Source organism: Sarcophilus harrisii, chromosome 1, assembly GCF_902635505.1.
Source record: "Sarcophilus harrisii chromosome 1, mSarHar1.11, whole genome shotgun sequence".
In the NCBI taxonomy this organism is placed as follows: Eukaryota; Metazoa; Chordata; class Mammalia; order Dasyuromorphia; family Dasyuridae; genus Sarcophilus; species Sarcophilus harrisii.
In genome coordinates this window covers 132,743,562-132,763,377 of record NC_045426.1, presented here as the reverse complement: position 1 = coordinate 132,763,377, position 19,816 = coordinate 132,743,562, and the positions used below count along the sequence as shown (strand labels likewise).

At 35.7% G+C, this 19,816-nt stretch overlaps 1 protein-coding gene across 1 annotated transcript in view; it reads right to left on the bottom strand.

Annotated features, from left to right (window-relative positions):
* Positions 1-13,345: 13,345 nt before the first annotated feature.
* The window catches only part of C7 (complement C7), a 60,521-nt gene continuing 54,050 nt past the window's right edge, over positions 13,346-19,816 (bottom strand). The window contains exons 17-18 of the mRNA XM_012541419.3: positions 15,724-15,908; positions 13,346-14,106 (exon numbers count right to left, since the gene is read on the bottom strand). Of these exons, the coding sequence (XP_012396873.1) occupies positions 13,922-14,106; positions 15,724-15,908 (370 nt within the window). The 3' untranslated portion in view covers positions 13,346-13,921. The remainder of the gene's footprint in view (positions 14,107-15,723; positions 15,909-19,816) is intronic.

The following is a 19,816-nucleotide window of genomic DNA, read 5'->3' as shown; positions in this document are numbered from 1 at the left end:
TTTCCACAAAATTAGCCTGCTCTTTTACTGATGCACATGTTATCATGGGGCAGGTAGGTGGTAGAATGGAAAGAGTACCAGACCTAGAAATCAAGAAGACCTGTGTTCAAAATCTGTCCTGATACCTACCTCATATACAATAGTGTGGCCCTGGGCAAAGTGACTTAATGCTGGTTGCCTCAGTTTCCTCATCTGTAAAATGAACAAAGAAAAGCATAGCAAAATATTCCAGGAGCTCTAATAAGAAAATCCCAAATGGGGCCACTAACACTCAGTCATGACTGAACAACAATACATAACCATTGCTCAGACAACTGTTTTCTTCATTACAAGCACACGTTCTAGTCTCTATTCTCAGAAAAATTCTGAAGACATGATCTGATCATGGCTTTCCGTGTATCTGATTCATTTCCATTGTAATTCAAGAGAAGAACTCCCACAAAGCACACATGGGGTATGAATCAGGCTCAACTGGTTTATTTTGGTCTCTTTGCATTGCTTGCCATTTACACAAACTAAATTTCATCTGTCACTGTTTTTATCAGTTCCCCAACAGGCTGGTGCCCAACTGAAATTTCTCAACAACTCCTTACTGAAGCAATTTGGTGTCATCAACATCCCTTAGGAATTGCCTCCATCCTCCACCAAGACATAAATGAATAGTACGATCCTAATCTCAATCTCTTCCCTAGTCCTTTCTGAACAAGGGCCTCCTCTCCTCTATCTATAAGGAGCCTAACTGTGGTTTAGGTCAGGGTCCCAAATCTAGGAACCAGTAGCAGCTTGACAGGCTCAGAAAACAGGTGGAAATTAATTAGTGCTTATATGCAGCTAAAGTGGAATAAGGAAACTGTCAAACCAACACAAAAACTAGGGTCACTAATAATAACAATAAATAATAATAATAGCTGACATTTATAGAGTACTTATTATGTACCAAACATTGCACTAAGCATTTTGCAATCATTTGATCCTTACAATGACCCACAGATGTGGGTATGTTCCATTATTACATTTTATAGAAGAGGGAACTGAGACATGCAGCTATTAAGTGACTTGCCCCAGGCTACACAGGTAGTAAATGTCTGAGCCAAGTTTGAATTTAGGTCATCCAGATTCCAGACTCATCCCTAAATCCACTAATCCCTATATTAGATTCCCTGAGGGTCATCTGTTAACTTAGTGTGTAAATGTAATATTATCTATGTTTTTTTTTTTTTTAATTTGTTCAGTTGTTTTTAACTCTTCACAATCCTACTTGGGGTTTTTTTGACAAAAATACTAGAGTGGTTTGCTATTCCCTACTCCAGCTTTAGGTGACTTGTACACAGATAATAAGTGAGGTCACATTTGAACTCAGGAAAATTAACCCTACTGATTCCAAATCAGACATCATCCACTGCACCACCTAGCTGCCTGATTCATTTTGTTAAATATTTCCCAAATATATTTTAATTTGGTTCAGACTGAAGGGAAGAAGTGGGAAGTGTGTCTAACATCTCTAGCATAGAGAATAATATACTGATTGTGGAGTAGCAGAGACTTTTTAATCTTGTCTATATGATTCTGAGAACATCACTTAATTTCTATCTATCTCAGTTTCCTCAGCTGCAAAATGGAGACAATAATAGTACTCTCCTCTCAGGGCTGATATGAGAATCAAATGAGTTAATGTGAGCAAAATGCTTTGCAAATCTCAAAGTGCTATAATAAATGCTAGCTTTGGTTATAGAAAATCCTATCAAGGATCTTGGGATCATAAATTTAGAGCTAAAGCCATCTAGACCAACACCCTCATTTTTGCAGATAAGAAAAGCAAGATGTAAAACACCATAGTTGAGTTTTGAAATAATGTTTTCCTGACTGCAGGGGCAGTTTGGTGGTGCCATAGTACATAGAGTGCCAGATCTAAATTCAGGAAGACTCGTTTTCCTGAGTTCAAATCTAACATCACACATTTAACAGCTGGGCAAGTAATTTAACCCACTCCAGTAATTCTGACAAGAAAACCCCAAATGAGGTCACGAAGAGTCGAAAATGACTGAACAACTACTTCAGGACTTCAATTCCCTAACTCCATCTCTTACATACAGTTTTGTTTCTTAAATGCTCAGTACACAATGCTTCTACCTGGGCAAATTATATTAAGGAGAGGAGGTCAAATGAAGGTAGGTACAGAGGATGGGGACTCTGTTCACAGGAAAAACTGAGTTCAATCTACTTTTAGACACTAATTGTGTAACCTTAGACAAGCCACGTAATCTCTATATTCCTCAGCTTCTTCACCTGTAAAATGGGGATAATAATAGCACCTACCTCTCAGTATTTCTGTGAGGGTAAAATGAGACAATATTTGTTAAGAATTTCTCAAATGTTCAAGAACTATATAAATGTTACTATAATTCAAGGCCCTATTGACACCATGCGATCTCATTTAGCATTTTTAATCTAAGAATGATGAAGATGCTTGCTTTGTCAAGGCAACTGATGACATCGAGCTAGGAGGTACAGCTGTACTAGGAAGGAAGAAGAAGTTTATTTATTTATTTTTATTTATTTATTTATTTAGGTGATAGCTATTCTGTACTTCAGGCCAGTATAACAACAGCTAGGGTAGCATGTTCAGGTTTAGACATCCAACCTAGCAAGACACTGGCAAACTGAAGCTTTTAGAGTCAAAGGTAACCAAAATAGTGAGGAAATTAGAAATCATGTTATTAAAATAAACCTAAAAGGCATTTGAGATGCTTTGAATTAAAAAAAAAAAAAAGGTATATTATAAGGGAAAGGCTCAATGCCTTCAAATATATGAAGACATAATCTGACATTCAATCTTATTCAATTAACCACTTTATTAAGTGTTTACTGCAACTAAGGGCTGGAGCTGCAAAGTTAAAAATGAAATTGTCCCTTTGCATCTTTTAAAGTTATTTTGTATCTATTTTTAGATAATTTTTTTATATTTTTTGCATATATTTTGCATAAAGCTACACAAGTATAGGTTTTCTGCCCCCTTGGAATGTAAGCTCTTCAAGAGTAAGGAATATTTTTTGCCTCTCTTTGTATCCCTAGAACATATCATTTATGTTGATTGATAATGTTGATTGATGTGTTAATTGATTAAGAAAAATTGCTGTCATTAAAGTTCGTCCTTTATTTTCAAGGCAGTCACCAAGAATTATATTATGTTGTTGCTTACAAGTAGTTAGGTGATGCAGTAGATAAAGCCCAGATCCTGACATCAAGAAGACCTAAGTCCAAATCTGGCCCCAGACACGTAATAATTATGTGGGCACCAGGCAAGTCATTTAATGCTTTTCCCCTCAGTTTCTTTATCTGTTAATTGAAATGGCAAAATCATTCTAGTCTCTTTGCCAAGAAAACCCCAAATGGGGTCACCAGGAGATAGACATGACTCAAGTGACTGAACAACAAGAAGTTATTTAACATCTCTATTTTCTCAAGCTTTTAATGTCAGTACCTTTCTCCTGGTAGCAATAAAGATTTTCCCTTAGTGAGAAAAATCTCTAACATTTGTTCAGAAAATTCATTTGACTTTTCTTTTCAAACTAATATAGATAATCATTATTTAATGTTATTATGAAAAGATCCAGAAAAGAACTACAGTATCACAGTCTATTTTAGTCACTATTTTTCTGCAGTCTGGACCCCATGTCTTGGAATATGGTCTGATTCTGCTCTCACAGAAATGCATGAATCTCAAAGTGATAAAGGAGCAATTGCTAGTCTTCAGACTTTGACAGGAAATTGCTCTGGGCCTATCTATTCCACTAGGTCTTGTGATGTTCTTCCTGCTCCTCTCACCTTGCTCCCTCTCTAACCTACTCCACTCTTGGAATAATCTTTCCATCTGGATTTCTTAACCCTTAACAGAAAAGGCAATTTTTTTCTAAGTGATTGGTGCTTTGAGACTAAATATGGAATCAGTTTTTCCTTGGCTGTGTCAATGCAGGTATAAACTCTCCTCTCATGGCATCAGTTTTCTTGTCCTAGGATGTATAAATTATCTGAAAGATTAAAGTAATTGAAAAGCAAGCATAAATCAATTTCCAGTTATTGAATGTTAAAGAAACTAGCAAATATTGCTATGTTGTAAAAGGGAATTTACAAACTGTTGCTAGAACCTATATTGAGCAGAACTTTAAGAAAAATTCCTACAGCCTAGTAAGAAGCAAAACAAGTCAGTACTCAGGTAGAAAAATGGAATTAAAAGTAGGGAGGTAAGATTGAGCAGATAAAATGGAAAATGAAAGGCAATGATGGAATATCAAGTCTAACTTTGCCTATTTCACAAAGTTGCTTCGATTGAGTTTTACATGTGGGGGGTGTATATTTATATATAGTATATATATATATATATATATATATATATATATATATATATATATATTGTTGTTGTTTGTTTGTTTGTTTGTTTTAACAAGAACCACAACAGATCTTTTTTCAGCTTACAACTTGAATCTGAGTGGCTATATGATCAGAAGATCATAGGTAAACTGGCAAAATAACAAAAAAAAAATTCCCACTGTTAATGTAACTACAAAAGTCCTGAATATTCAGAGAATATCATCTTCAGAGCCCTTGTTACTTTTCCTAGAATCAATGTGGTTTATTTCAAGTAATCAGTTTCACAAATCATGACATCACCATGCATCACTCTATTTAAAGATAATAACAAACTATAAATCCAGCAGCAAAAGTATTAATTTAACCATGTAGATAATGCAAATACTAGGAATTATATAATAGTATTATTATTTTTTCATATATACACAAATGGGTACAATAACATTTAAAGGTTCCTCAGGGATAATAATCTAGTCCCAATAATTCTTCCTTCCTGACAGCCCCCCCAAAAAAAACCCAGAAAGAAATATAGTTAATTCAGAACTCATGGCGCACAAATTAAAGTTTAAATTCAATGCTATCTGGCTGATAGAAATCTGTGAAAATCTCTAAAGAGGGGCTGCAATTTGTTGAGATTGCTTAATGTTGCTCCGTCTCATGATTCTGCCAGCATTCTTGAATTTAGGGACATCAAGACAATACTATTCCATATTCTTTCTTTCCTATTTCTTTCATCCAACTACAACCCAACATTTGCCTCTGAAACTCTGTAAATTCTCCCATGGTTCTTTCAACACTATCTTCACTTTCTGTTTCTTATCTATATGGACCCCCCCCCTTTTGTTTTTCTTTTTCTTTCGTTTTACCGTCACACAACCTATGTAATACCATACCCTTCCTGGACTACTTCCCCAACTGCTCTGATATATATGTTAGGTCAACCAAAAAAAAAGTTGCTATCTTAAACTCTGTGACATTGCATTCCTAGAACTATGGCTCATGAACTTCCACCAGTGTATTTTCCTTTAACAATCATCTAGAATATTAATTAGCTATTATTATTATTCTTACCTGCCCTATATAACATGACCTACAATCAAGCTTCTGTGTTTTTCTCACAATTCCCAAGAACCCATTAACATCCTTCTCTCAAATGGTCAAAGGATATGAACAGACAATTCTCAGATGAAGAAACTGAAACTATTTCTAGTCATATGAAAAGATGCTCCAAGTCATTATTAATCAGAGAAATGCAAATTAAGACAACTCTAAGATACCACTACACACCTGTCAGATTGGCTAAGATGACAGGAAAAAATAATGATGATTGTTGGAGGGGATGTGGGAAAACTGGGACATTGATTCATTGTTGGTGGAGTTGTGAACGAATCCAACCATTCTGGAGAGTAGTTTGGAACTATGCTCAAAAAGTTATCAAACTGTGCATACCCTTTGATCCAGCAGTGTTACTACTGGGATTATATCCCAAAGAGATTATAAAGAAGGGAAAGGGACCTGTATGTGCACGAATGTTTGTGGCAGCCCTTTTTGTAGTGGCTAGAAACTGGAAACTGAATGGATGTCCATCAGTTGGAGAATGGCTGAATAAATTGTGGTATATGAAAATTATGGAATATTACTGTTCTGTAAGAAATGACCAACAGGATGATTTCAGAAAGGCCTGGAGAGACTTACACGAACTGATGCTGAGTGAAATGAGCAGGACCAGGAGATCATTATATACTTCAACAACAATACTAGATGATGACCAGTTCTGATGGATCAGGCCATCCTCAGCAACGAGATCAACCAAATCATTTCTAATGGAGCAGTAAGGAACTGAACTAGCTATACCCAGAAAAGAACTCTGGGAGATGACTAAAAACCATTACATTGAATTCCCAATCCCTATATTTATGCACACCTGCATTTTTGACTTCCTTCACAAGCTAATTGTACAATAATTCAGAGTCTGATTCTTTTTGTACAGCAAAATAATGTTTTGGTCATGCATACTTATTGTGTATCTAAGTTATATTTTAATATATTTAACATCTACTGGTCATCCTGCCATTTAGGGTGGGGGGGGGGTAAGAGGTGAAAAATTGGGACAAGAGGTTTGGCAATTGTTAATGCTGTAAAGTTACCCATGTATATATCCTGTAAATAAAAGGCTATTAAATTAAAAAAAAAAAAAAAAAAAAAACATCCTTCTCTCTTTCCTTTCTTCTTATTTAAATACTACCCACGAACTACCCAGCTCAAGTTCTAAGTCCCTTGTACCTTTAGCCCATGTGCATCTTTTCCTCATCACAACTACAACTGCATACAATAGATATACTTTCAGTGCTTGGTCATTTGCTGTTGTCTTGTTATATTGCTCTTTTATGCATATATTTCATATTTTTCCAGAAACATGATTAACTCTCTTGAGGGCATACTTCTCTAATCACCCTAGCAGTCCTTAGAAGAGAACTAGGTGCAAAGGAGTCATTCCACAAATTCTTTAATTAAATATAACTGAGTTGCAAACCCTCTTAGTAAATAGCAAAAATTACTTTATTAAGAATCATCTCCTTTCAGTCCAGCCATCCTGCACAAAAGAAGCAGTCAAAATTAAAATTAAAAAAAGAGATAAGGAAAATATGACTTGCAGAATCTACTAATGAAATAATTCACAACATGGATAACTGCCTCCTACATAAACAAGAGCTGAGTGACCATGCCCATGCTGACTTGCATTCCAATAAAAAGGGTAGTAGGCAGGTAGAAGAATGGATAGAGTACCAGACCTACAGCCAGAAAGACTCATATTCATGAGTTTAAAATCTGGCCTCAGACACTTATTAATTGTATGACCTTAGACAAGTCATTTTGCCTCAGTTTCCTTATCTATAAAATTAGCTAGAGAAAGAAATGGCAAATCACTCCAATATCTTTGTCAAGAAAACCTCAAATGGAATCACAAAAAGTCAGATGACTAATATTGAACAACTGAACCAATAAAAGTGTACCCTGAAAAGATTGCAGTTGTAGAGGATGATGGGAATTCCATGCCTTCCTCTTTTCTAGTGGTACAGAACTAGTGCCACCACCAGTGGCACCTGTCCTATTTCCTTCTGGCTTGTACTCTCTTCCCTCATGCCCATTCCATTGCCCCTGTCTCTAGAAACAATCATTGATTCTTCAAATTCCATCATTTCCAAAATCTGGCTTTTCTAGCAGACAAGTGGTAGGACAGTGTGTTCTTCCTGGTTCACTTGAATAGTGAAAAAATATTTGCATCTGGGAGGAAATTGGCAAATAGAATAAGCTATGGGAAATTCAACAATAACAACCTAGATTTATATTTCCTGTATCAAGCTAGAGAATCCCAAAATTACTTCACAGAAAAATCAAACCAAACTCAAGCCTTTAGAAAAAAAAAGAGTATTTTAATTTTGGATCTAAAGAGAAATCTTCATTTAAAAAGTAAGTCACATTTATATCAATAGCTAATTTAATCTTATTCTGACAGCTAATATACTTAGGATTGTCAAGAATTTATATGGGTTATTTTATTTCATTTCTTTTAAGTCTACTATGATAACTTTTCTGGGCTACTCCACTAACTCTCTCTTTATTGGGTTCAGATCCCAGAAAGTGACTACTACTTTAGGTCCTGGGTATAACCCCATGGGTTATATATTCCTACTACTGCAATTCCTAGGCCCCTAATTTTTTTTTGAGTACACTTCACATGAACAATCAATTAATGGACTTAATTAGTTCTTGGCAAAGACATTTACTATTACCAGTTGGCACAAAATATTCTCCAAAAAAAAAAATCAGAGGTTCACAAGCTCCCAAGAGGAAGCTTAACAAGGAGTTAAATTGTAGTGAGGCATACAAATAGTATCTACCAATTGTCAAAGGATAACTCACATCTCCTGGAATAGCAGTGTTTAAAAGTTCTTTTTTTCTTTATAGAGTCCTTATGCAGGTTCCTTTAGGTTCTTTAGGTCTCTTCTAGGCAAGCCATTTAGCTGTGTTCCCAGGATCTGCTACTTGTCAACAGCTAGTGGTCACACTAGTTTGTGGCCTTCTGCCACAATCTCTTCCATTAGTCCTGTCTCACACACACAAAAAAAGATGGCTTTATTCCCTATCTAGACAAAACCTTCTATCTGCCCAAGCCATCTAATTCTATGCTGTCTCCTCTGATTGCCCCCCTCTGTTACCCCAACTCTATAATTTATCTTTAACCTCTCCTTACCTACAACTCCATGTCTGCTGATTCCCCTGGCTACCTGATTCCTTCCCAAGTGCATACAAACATGTCCATGTCTCCTCCATCCTGAGAAAACCTTACTTAATCCTTTCATATATCTTAATGTATTATATTTCTTCTGCCCTTGTGATTAAACTCCTTGAGATTATCTACAACCCTCCTCCCTCCTAGGGGAGAAACCTGCTTAATTCCAGTCCTTTCTTTCTGTTAATCATTTCCTGTTTATCCTATATCTTTTATGAATTTGTTTTCTTGTTGTCTCCCACATTAGACTCCTTAAGATTAGAAACTGCCTTTTATTTTTGTGTATCCCCAGTACTTAGCACAGAGCCTGGCACCTAATACATAATTAATGCATGTTTATTGATTAACTGAAGAAGCTTCTTCGTTCTGGTGTTACCTTTAGATAACCATGTCTATTCTCAAGTGTATAACTGTACTCTCAACGGCATGTGCTATTTTCTACCGGCCCAGTACATGTGGTGACATGGCTAGTGGGAGAAGCTGGGAAAGACAATGAATTCGTCCCCTCTCCCACGGGTCTCCCTTACAAGTTGCTCCTGAGATATTCATACATTGTTGGTGGACTTGTGAACTGATCCAATTGGAGAGCAGTTTTAGAACTATGGCCAAAAGGCTATCAAAAGGTGCCTACCCGGGACTTCCGGCCTAGATGGCGGAGAGGACACACCCATCTCTCTAAGCTCCTTCTTGCTCTCAGAATACTTTATTTCATGATAAGCCTCGGAATTAGGGCTTGACTGAAAAAACACAAATAATTACCAACAGAAGGTATCCTTGAAATTCACCAGAAAAGGTCTGGTTTTGCTCGAGGGCAAGGACAGTTAGATCAGAGGCAGACTGAAGGCGGGCAGGGAGAACCCGGCGGGCAGGGAGCACCCAGCGGGCAGGGAGCACCCGGCAGGCAGGGAGAGCGCAGCAGGTAGGGAGAACCTGGCAGGCAGCTCACACTGAGCAGACCTGCAGGGGGAGGGGTGTGATCTCAGCTGTTTCTACGGTGAGAGCTTTACCACAGCATGGCTACTTTGCCCTGGCAGAGAGCCAGGAGATGAGCAGAGAAGCTATAAACACCAGGGGAGAAAAACTATAACCCTAGAAAGCTCTCAGGTCCTGGCCACACCCACTCGGAGTGTCTCAGCACACTCTCAGAGTCTCAGAGTGAAGCCATTGTTGTCCTGCTAGTGCCTCGCTGCTGCCCCCTGCAGTCTGTAGAGGAAGTTTGGTAATACCATCCAGACCCAACTCTACCAAAAAAAGCAGACTGTATTTGTTTTTTAGGGTTTTTTTGATTAGTTTGTTTTTCTTTGATTCTCCTTTGACAAAAAGAGCAAAAAATTAAAGTGGGCTCTAACAATAGTGAGCTTCTATATGGATAGAGTTTAAACCCTGAGGAGGCTAAAAACAGACTGTCTCCAGGTGAATTCCCAAGGGGGATATGATCTGGTCCCCACAACACAAGGCTCTCATAGAAGAAATTAAAAAGGCTCTCACAAAAGAGCTAGAAGAAAAGTGGGAAAAGGAAAGGGAGGCTTGGCAAGAGAGTCTGGATAAGTCATCCCACTCATTTAAAGATAGAGTGGATAAATAAATCAAATCCTTGAAAAATAGGATTAGTGAACTGGAAACTATGCATACCCTTTGATCCAGCAGTGTTTCTACTGGGTTTATACCCCAAAGAGATCTTAAAGAAGGGAAAGGGACCCATATGTGCAAAAATGTTTGTAGCAGCCCTTTTTGTAGTGGCCAGAAACTGGAAAATGAATGGATGCCCATCAATTGGAGAATGGCTGAATAAATTGTGGTATATGAATATTATGGAATATTATTGTTTGGTAAGAAATGACCAACTGGAGGATTTCAGAAAGGCCTGGAGAGACTTACGTGAACTGATGCTGAGTGAAGTGAGCAAAAGCAAGATATCATTGTACATGGGCAACAGCAAGATTATAGAATGATCAATTCTGATGAACGTGGCTCTTTTCAATAATGAGATGATTGAATCTAGTTCCAATGATAATATGATGAAGAAGGCCATTAATATACAGAGAGAAGACTGTGGGAACCAAGTGTGGATCACAATATAGCATTTTTACTCTTTTTGTTGTTTTTGCTTGCATTTTGTTTTCTTTCTTATTTTTTTCCTTTTTGATCTGATTTTTCTTGTGCAGCAAGGTAATTGTACAAGTATGTATACATATATTGGATTTAACATATATTTTAACATGGTTAACATATATTAGATTGCTTGCCATCTAGAGAAGGGGATGGGGAGAAGGGGGAAAATTTGGGACACAAGGTTTTGCAAGGGTCAATGTTGAAAAATTATCAATGCATATGTTTTGAAAATAAATAGCTTTAATTTTAAAAATTGCTCCTTAGTAAAAGTTCCACAACACTAGAATGAATTGCTTCTTTTATATATATGAAGAAAAGTAAAACAATTTTTTATAACTTTCCACTCAAAGATCCTGGTCTTGGGAATAAAAACTTCCAAGTAGGTTGTTCTGAGCTGACCCTGACTCAGCTCAGTACCCTGGTAGTTTTTAAGTTTGATCCTGTAACAAAATGAGGCACTCATACATTACTCATCAAATTTATTTAGCAATGAGAAAAGAAATTGAGAATCCTTTGGGTCGATTAAGTTGAATGAACCTCTCATATGCATTCACTGGCTAATCATCTTAGCTCTTCCAGATCTTTGTGGCTGCTTCATAGCCAGGTAATGAGGAAGAGTTATCCAGAGTTTGAGCTTTTAGTACCTTGAGCCAATTTTAGACTACCTCAATTTAGCCTGGATGGCAATGCTCCTACATAGGTTAAGTACAAGAAAAAACCTCAAATTTATCAAACAATAGGTATCATTAGTTTTTGTGGTAGTGAAGCATTAGAATCAAAGTGAGTATCCATTGATTTGGAAATATCTGGGGAAAAAAACTGAATGTAAATGAGATGTAACATTATTATAATAAAAATGCTAAATGAATAATTCAGAGAAATATAAAGAGAAATTAACTAAGGCAGGGCAAAATAAGCAGAATCAGGAAAACAAGATGCATTTGTGATTATAATATAAATTAAAGGAATAATAAAACCAAATTAAATATAATAATTATAATGGCCAATCTTAACCTCATAAAAGAAATGAGGAAATATAGCCTCTTCTCCCCCTTTAAATGAACAGGTTTGGAATATCACTCATGCTTTCATATACAAGTAATTCATTTTGTTTAACTATTTTTTTCTTGTTTCAAAGGAAGCATAAGTCTCCCCTAATAGGAAAATAAAAAGATATCAATAAAAGTGTTTCTTTATTTTTCTTTTTTTGCTGAGGCAATTGGGGTTAAGTGACTTGCCCAGGATTACACAGCTAGGAAGTATTAAGTGTCTGAGGCTGGATTTGAACTCAGGTCCTCCTGACTTCAGGGCTGGTACTCTATCCACTGTGCTATCTAGTTGTCCCCTAAAAGTGTTTTAAAAAAATAAATCTGATTTCATGTAAAATTTAAAATAAAAAGAATGCATTAAATACACATACATGGACACAAACACATAACCTGTGAAAGTAAACCTTTCAGAGGACTAATTAAACAATGCTAAAGAACTTTGTCTTTCATCAAGTTTTAAAATAATGACAGTTAAGAACTATGGCAGTTTTGTTGCAATTTATTTATCAACAACAAAAGAATAGAATTGTGTGTATGTAAATACATTTTATATTATTTTAATGCTACTCAATCCACTATCCATGCCTGCTTTTTCTGTTTCCATGCTGAAGATGAGAAAGAAAAAAATAAAAAGAGATGGACAGAACCAAATCTTCCAACAAATTTGCCTCAAAGTCTATGGAAAGGATAGGAATATGCATACATCAGGAGAAAATAAACAGCATTTGGGAACATGCTACTTTGAGAGACTTATTCAGTCTTTCCAAAATCCATGAATGTCCTCCACATTATGGATAAAAGGGCTCCCATTATGATCCTCATTAAGAGAGGAATAATAAAGTAACAACTTTCTGAGAAAATTCTTAATCAGGCATTGCTAGGTCCACCAAGCCTTCCCCATCAAGGGAACCTGAGGGTAGCTAGGTGGCCCAATGTATAGAGTTCCAGGCCAGAAGTCAGGAAGACTCATCTTTCTGAGTTCAAAATCTGACCTCACACACTAGACATGTGACCCTGGGCAAGTCACTTAACTCTGTTTGCCTCGGTTTTCTCATCTGTAAAATGATCCGGAGAAAGAAATGTTAAACTGCTCCAACATCTTTGCCAAGAAAACCCAAATGGAATCACAAAGAATAGGATATAAGTGAACAACAACTTTAAGGTTACCTTGCATCTGCCTTATATGTATTTTAAATGCATCTACATATGTAAATTTTGTCTTCCTCATGTAAATTTCTTGAGAACAGGCACTGCCTTGCTTTTGTCTTTGTATCCCCAGTACTTGAAAGAAAAATTGGCACATAAGAAAAGATTATTAAAATGGTTGTTTGAAAGATTGACATTGATTTAAATGTGTTTGTAATCATTTTAAAAACTGAACGGTACCTCCTTTCATTATGATAAAGTACATAATACTCTGATCTTTCAATTCTTTAGGCTCCCTGACAAGAAGAGAATCTATGTTTGATTAAATAAGGTAAATTGGGAAGCAAGTTTGCTGCCTTGAAGAGGAATAATTATACTTTTTTTTTTTTTTTGGCAGTCAAGGTTCTTCATCAGTTTCCATCTGTCTAAATCAAGCAGTCGTGGGTTGTTATTTTCCTGATCAATTTGCATAATGTGTTTTATCAGTGGTATGTAAACAGTTTGTCCCCAGTAGAATATAAAATCTTTGGGGGCAGGGAGTGGAATAATTCTTCATTTCTCCTCTAAGATTAATTTCTTTTTACCTTGCATATATTTTGAATGTACTGATTGATATAGATTTGTCTACCCATTAGGATATAAGCTTCTTGAGATCAGAAACTGGTTTTGCCTGTTTTAATTTCTCAGAACTTCACATAGTATCTGGTATATAATAAGTGTTTGATTGATTGATATGTTCTGTTGTGAAATGAAAATAAAGTGTCCACGAAACATATTTTAGAGAATGAAATATTTATGATATATCTATGAGTAGGATGATGGGTGGCAAAGCAGGGAGAAATAATAGGCAAGGCAGGGATGTAGCTCTAAGTCTAAAAGGCCACCCCAAATAAACAGATACAGAAAAGATTTGGAGAATTCTCAAGCTAAGTATCAAGCAAGTCCATGGCACCTATTTGCTCTTTGCACCACAGGACTTTATGCTGATAATTGAGATGCTAACGCCTTGGCATCTGAGGACACCAGCCTCACATTCAGTCATGGTCTGCTCACTACCATCCACTTCCACGCAAATGTTGAGTCCTCCTTCCACACAATTTGCTGCTGATTCTCGGCACACACATTTATTTGTCTGAGCTGGAAAAGAGTAGTAAGGGATTAATCACAAATTGGAAACATTTGTCTCCAAAAGGCATAAATTTGGTGATTTAGAGATTTGCTCCTGGACAAAGCAGCAGAAAATTAATGTTCCTTTACTTTTCTAAGACTAAATGTGCAGTGGGGCCAATGCCAGTGATTTTATTGGTTGGAATTCGATGCTAGTATTCTTTCCAATTCTTTACTATTCATATTCAAATAGATAGAAGGGGGAAGCAGAACATTAAATAGACCCACTTCCACCATTACATTTAGTCTCCAGAGGGAAATGAGAAAGAAGACAGACAACACATTTGGGGAAATAGTCTATATTTCCCATAATAGTCCCGAACCAGGGATGTTTTTCCTTTGATGTTTTCCCTTGAAATCCAATGGACCAAGTCTCCCTGAAGAGGTCTTATATAGGAGAGAGACTATTCCCACACCTCAGGGGATGAAAATATTAACACATCAGCTGCTGTGACTTTGGGAGCACCACATAATAAGTAGCCCCTGTCCCTGTGAGGCAAGCAACCATGGACTTTTCCAAATGGGAAAATATTGGCTGAAATTCAGCATGTCATCCCTGAGTTAAATTTTGACAATGATAGAGAAGATAATAGAATTAGGCTAGATTAAAAGACTGGTCAAACTTAGAAAGGACTCAGAAGGATCCCCCAAATCCTTAGGAAGATTCTTTGAACCTCTAGTCTAAAAACCTAGAAAACTCTAGGAATGTAAATTGTATTCATACTATCATCGATTCCAAGCATTTATCCCCCATATCCAATCAGTTACCAAGTCCTGCTATTTCTAAATCTTTGTATATATACCTTTTCTCTCCTCTGAGACTGCCATGATACAGATCTTCATCCCCTCATATCTGAACTACTCTCCCTGCATCAAGCCCCTCCTCCCACTCCAATCTGTCTTCCATTCAAATTGATCTTCCAAAAGCACAATTTTGACCTTATTTAGGCAATTTTAGTGATTATCTATTGCCTCAGGTTCAAATATAAAACTCTATTAGTCTTTTAAAGCCTTCTCAAAAAAAAAAAAGCCCTCTCAAATCTGGCTCCTTCCACTGTTTTACTGCTTATACCACTACCATGGTCTCTCTGCTTCTTCTCAAACAAGATACTCCATATCTCCCAACTTTAGGCATTTTCACCGACTGTCCCTCATGTCTGGAATTTTCTCCCTCCTTATTCTCTACCTCCTGACTTCTCTGACTTCCTTCAAGTGTCAGCTTACCTTCTGGAAGAATCCTTTCTTTATCTCTTTTAATACAAACACTTTTTTCTACTGATAATATGCAATTTTTATCTATGACATATATGCAAAATGTGAATATAGAAAGAGATATCTTGTTTGAAAATAGATGTTTGCATTTTGTCTCTTCATTATACTGTTAGCTCTTTGAAATCAAGGACTGTCTTTTTCCTTTCCTTGCATCCCCATTGCATCCCCCCCTTGCATACTCCTGAAACATGGTAGGCACTTACTAAATGCTTGTTCACTGGTTTATTAAGTACCTACTATATGCCAGGCAAAAAACACAAAAACTATCATTACTAGTAATCATTCTTACAATTATATGTGTAGCATTTCTCTTACCATTGCATTTTTCCCATATAGAACATGTACCACATGTTCTTTCAGTTAGAGCAGGTAAAGTACAGCTTCCACTATTAGTAAGCGTATAACTTCTCCCCATACACTCAAGTACACGCAGCTTGCAAACTGTCAAAGCCACAATCCTTTTTGTTCTCCCATCTTGGGCACAAATATCCAAAGAAGGTCTGAAAAAATAGAATGAATTATATTTTTCCATATATCAACAAGCATTTATTAAATCCTATATCAAGTATGTTCCAGAAACTATGCCAAACGCAAGAGCTAAAAATATAAAGAATGAACTTTTTCTACCAAGTGAACAAGGAGAAAGAACATTTATTAAGGACTTATTCAACATTTCTTCATTTCTTAAACATTTTCTATTCATGACCCCTTTTTACTCAAAATATTTAATATGACCCAGGATATATTAATATATAAAATATGTATAAAGATCAAACATTTAATGATAGTAAATCATAATTTTGTGGGCCCTATATTACATGACCCCACATGGGACTGAAAAGTTAAAGAAGATCTGTGCTAATCTGCACTTTGTGGTAAATGCTTGAGATACAAATACAAACTAAAAAGACAATTTCTCAAAGAACTTACATTTTGATGGAAGAAGACAACAATGGAAAAAGGAACTGGAAAAGAAATGAGGAAAGATCAAGGTTTCTGGGGAGAAGGTAGAAAAGTCTGAAGAGTGAGGAGACCAACAGGAAGCAAAATGAACATGGACTGAACACTTTATGAAATGATGATCCAAGTTATGGATTCACTAATTAGAAGGAAGGACTACAAAGCAGAGACATCTCTAGGGTGATTCTGCAACTTAGATGAGAGGTTAAGTAATTGGCCACAAAAAGTGACTTGATCAAAGAGAATGTGTCAGAAGTAAGACAGAACAAAGGTTTCTTGACTCAGAAGTCACCTCTTTCCCCTACACTAACTTGTTTCTCTTAAAGTTTCTTAAACAAAAATTATGGAATTTCTCTCCATACGTCTCTAAGCTTGGATTTCAGAAAGGCGTGAAGATGCTTATATGAACTGATGCTAAGTGAAATGAGTAGAATCAAGAAACATTCTATACAGCAATAAGATTATATGATGATCATCTGTGACGGACTTGGCTTTTTTTCGGCAATGGGGTAATTCAGGCCAATTCCAACAGACTTGTGTGAAGACTAAAACCAGAGACAGGACTGTGGGAACTGAGTGTGGATCACAACATAGTATTTTCACCTTTGTTGTTGTTGTTTGATTGCTTGTTTTTTCTCACTTTTTTTCCTTTTTGGTCTGATTTTTAATGTTCAGCATGATAAATGTGGAAATGTTTAGAAGAATTGCACATATTTAACCTATATTGGATTACTTGCTATCTAGGGAAGGGATGGAAAAGGGAGGGAGGGAGAAAAATTTGGAACCCAAGGTTTTGCAAGGGTGACTGTTGAAAACTATCTTTGCATCTATTTTGTAAAATAAAAACTATTTTTATAAGAAAAAGTCTGAGTCATCTAGAACAAATCTCATGATTTGGAGTAAATTGTTACTTGGAAAATTCTGCACTTCACAGCACAAATGATAAAACAAGCAACATCCCTATCAGGTAGACCTGGACAACTTTAAAATATTAGCTGTTAGAATTCTCACAGATGTACAGACTATATACACCTTGATAATAGAAGGAAATCTTCAGTGAATTCAACTAAACAAATATGAAAGAATTTTCTCCACAATGAATGCAAATGCTTCCTAACTCCCAAAGAAGACTCAAATAGCTTCTACAAAGCCAGAAAATCTAGATTCATCATACATTATGTTACTATTTTCCTCTCTCATTTCTTTCATGACCATCTCTGAGGCTTTCCAATGATTACATGCTAAGTAACAGTTATTTTTAGCTGTACTGACAACAATTATAGAAAGAAAAAAATGAAATATAAGTTTGAGGATTAACCTGGCAATCAAAGACTATAGAAAATTTGCTATTCACATTACATTTCTCAGGTTTTACCTCATATTCCCCCAGATTGAAAAGTTGACAAAAAAAGGAAAATGGCAAATGTTGGAGGGATTATGGGAAAACAAATATATTAAAGTACTGTTTTTTGATGGAACTATAAATTGATCTGATCATTCTGGGAGACAATTTGCAACTATGTCCCCAAAAGTTAGTAAACTGTGTATATATTCTGACATAGCAATACCACTACTAGATCTGTATCCCAAAAGGAATTTAAAAGGGAGGAAGGATCCATATATACAAAATTATTTGTAGCAATTCTTTTGCGTTGGTAAAAAATTAAAAATTGAGGTTGTACACATCAACAGGGGAAAAGCTGAATAAGTTATATAACTTGTTTGAGTTTGAGACTGTATATGAAACTGTAATGGAATACTACTGTGCTGTAATAGAATAGAATACAAATAGAAATGATAAGTAGATAATTTCAGAGAAACTGAAAGACTTGTATGAACTGATACAGAGAAAATGTGCAGAAGAGAATAATTTACACTATAGCAACAATATTGTAAAAACAAACAACTTAAGGAATATGATTAAAGCAATTAACAACCACAATTCCAGAGGGCTTGAGTGCAAATTAAAATATTACATATATATATGTGTGTACATATATATTTATTTATGTATCCATATCCAAATATATACACATATATATTTATACCAACATGTGTATAAATATATATGTGTATATATTTGGACGTGTACGTGTATGTGTATACATATCTTCATACCAATATGTATATCTAACTACATCTACTTGGTTATAGCCAATGCCAGAATTTGTTTTGCTTGACTATTTGTATTTTTTTAATAAAGACTTTATTTTTCTTCCTTTTTCAATGGGGTGCAGAGAAGATGCATTAAGGGCAAGAAAGTAGATTTTGATTAATTGGGGAAAAAAATCTAAGTGAAAAAGAGACAACTAGTCTGAAAGTTTTCTTTCCTCTGTTAACTTCTCTCATTCTGAGTTTAATTTGTATGAAGATTGTGATATATAGAAAGAGGAGAAATAAATTAACACATTAGTTTTGTATCCCTTCAAAAGTCTCACCAACGAAGAGAAAACAGTGGTTTCTAAACAAAAGATTTTTTTTAAGTACAAATGCTGCTCAGTTATACAGAAGTGACATACAAATACCTCAACTATCCAGAATATAATTGATAATCAGAAAAGAAGCAAAAAAGGCCTTTGAGCTAACTGTCAATACAGGTGCCACAAGACTTGAGGATCTTACTCTGAATATATTCATACTTCGTTATACACAGTTTTGTTTGTTTTTTAAACTGTGATTAATTAGGCTCCCTTTACACAGAGAATTAGAAACAAAATGAAGGAGGAAGGAACACGGGGATTGTAGAAACAGCTCTTAGAGCAAGCACAAGCAAATAAAAAATAACAGCTTTCATGGCCTGACAAAAAAAAAAAGAGAGAGAGAGAGATAGCCAACTAGGACACTATAGTGTAGAAGCAAGCAGCCCTAGATATCTCTTTAGATACCCTATGCGTAACATTTTTTTTCAGTTTAGCTTAATAATATATAGTAATAAAGATGGTCATGTCAATATGAAAAGATCAAAGTATAGGATTCACTATTAAAGAAGTCAGGGGAGTATGCAATATTATTTAGAAATATTTACATTCAAAACAACTGCTCCAAAATAGCTTAGATACTTAAAGGGTCACCTGGAAAATTCATTTATATGGAGTATCTTATGCCCTGACAAAGCTAGATAAATAAGGTATTTTAGACAGGAGTATGGAAATACTCAATTTATTCATGAAACTACAGTTTCTAAAGCACTTTTCACACCCAAGGATATGGAAAAAGACTAAATTCACAGTCTGTATGTGTTTTAATTTAGCTCAAATACTTTCTTTTTCACCTGAAAGCAAAATTCACTTGGAGTTCTTTGAATGATGGAAACAGGTCTTAGTATCTAACCTTTAATCTGTTTATTAAACATATTAAATAGAACTACTCAGCTCTGCTGAAAGGGCCGGGACTTTGCAAAGCTGCTTTGTTATCAGCATCTGAGTGTCATGTTGAAATTATATGAAAA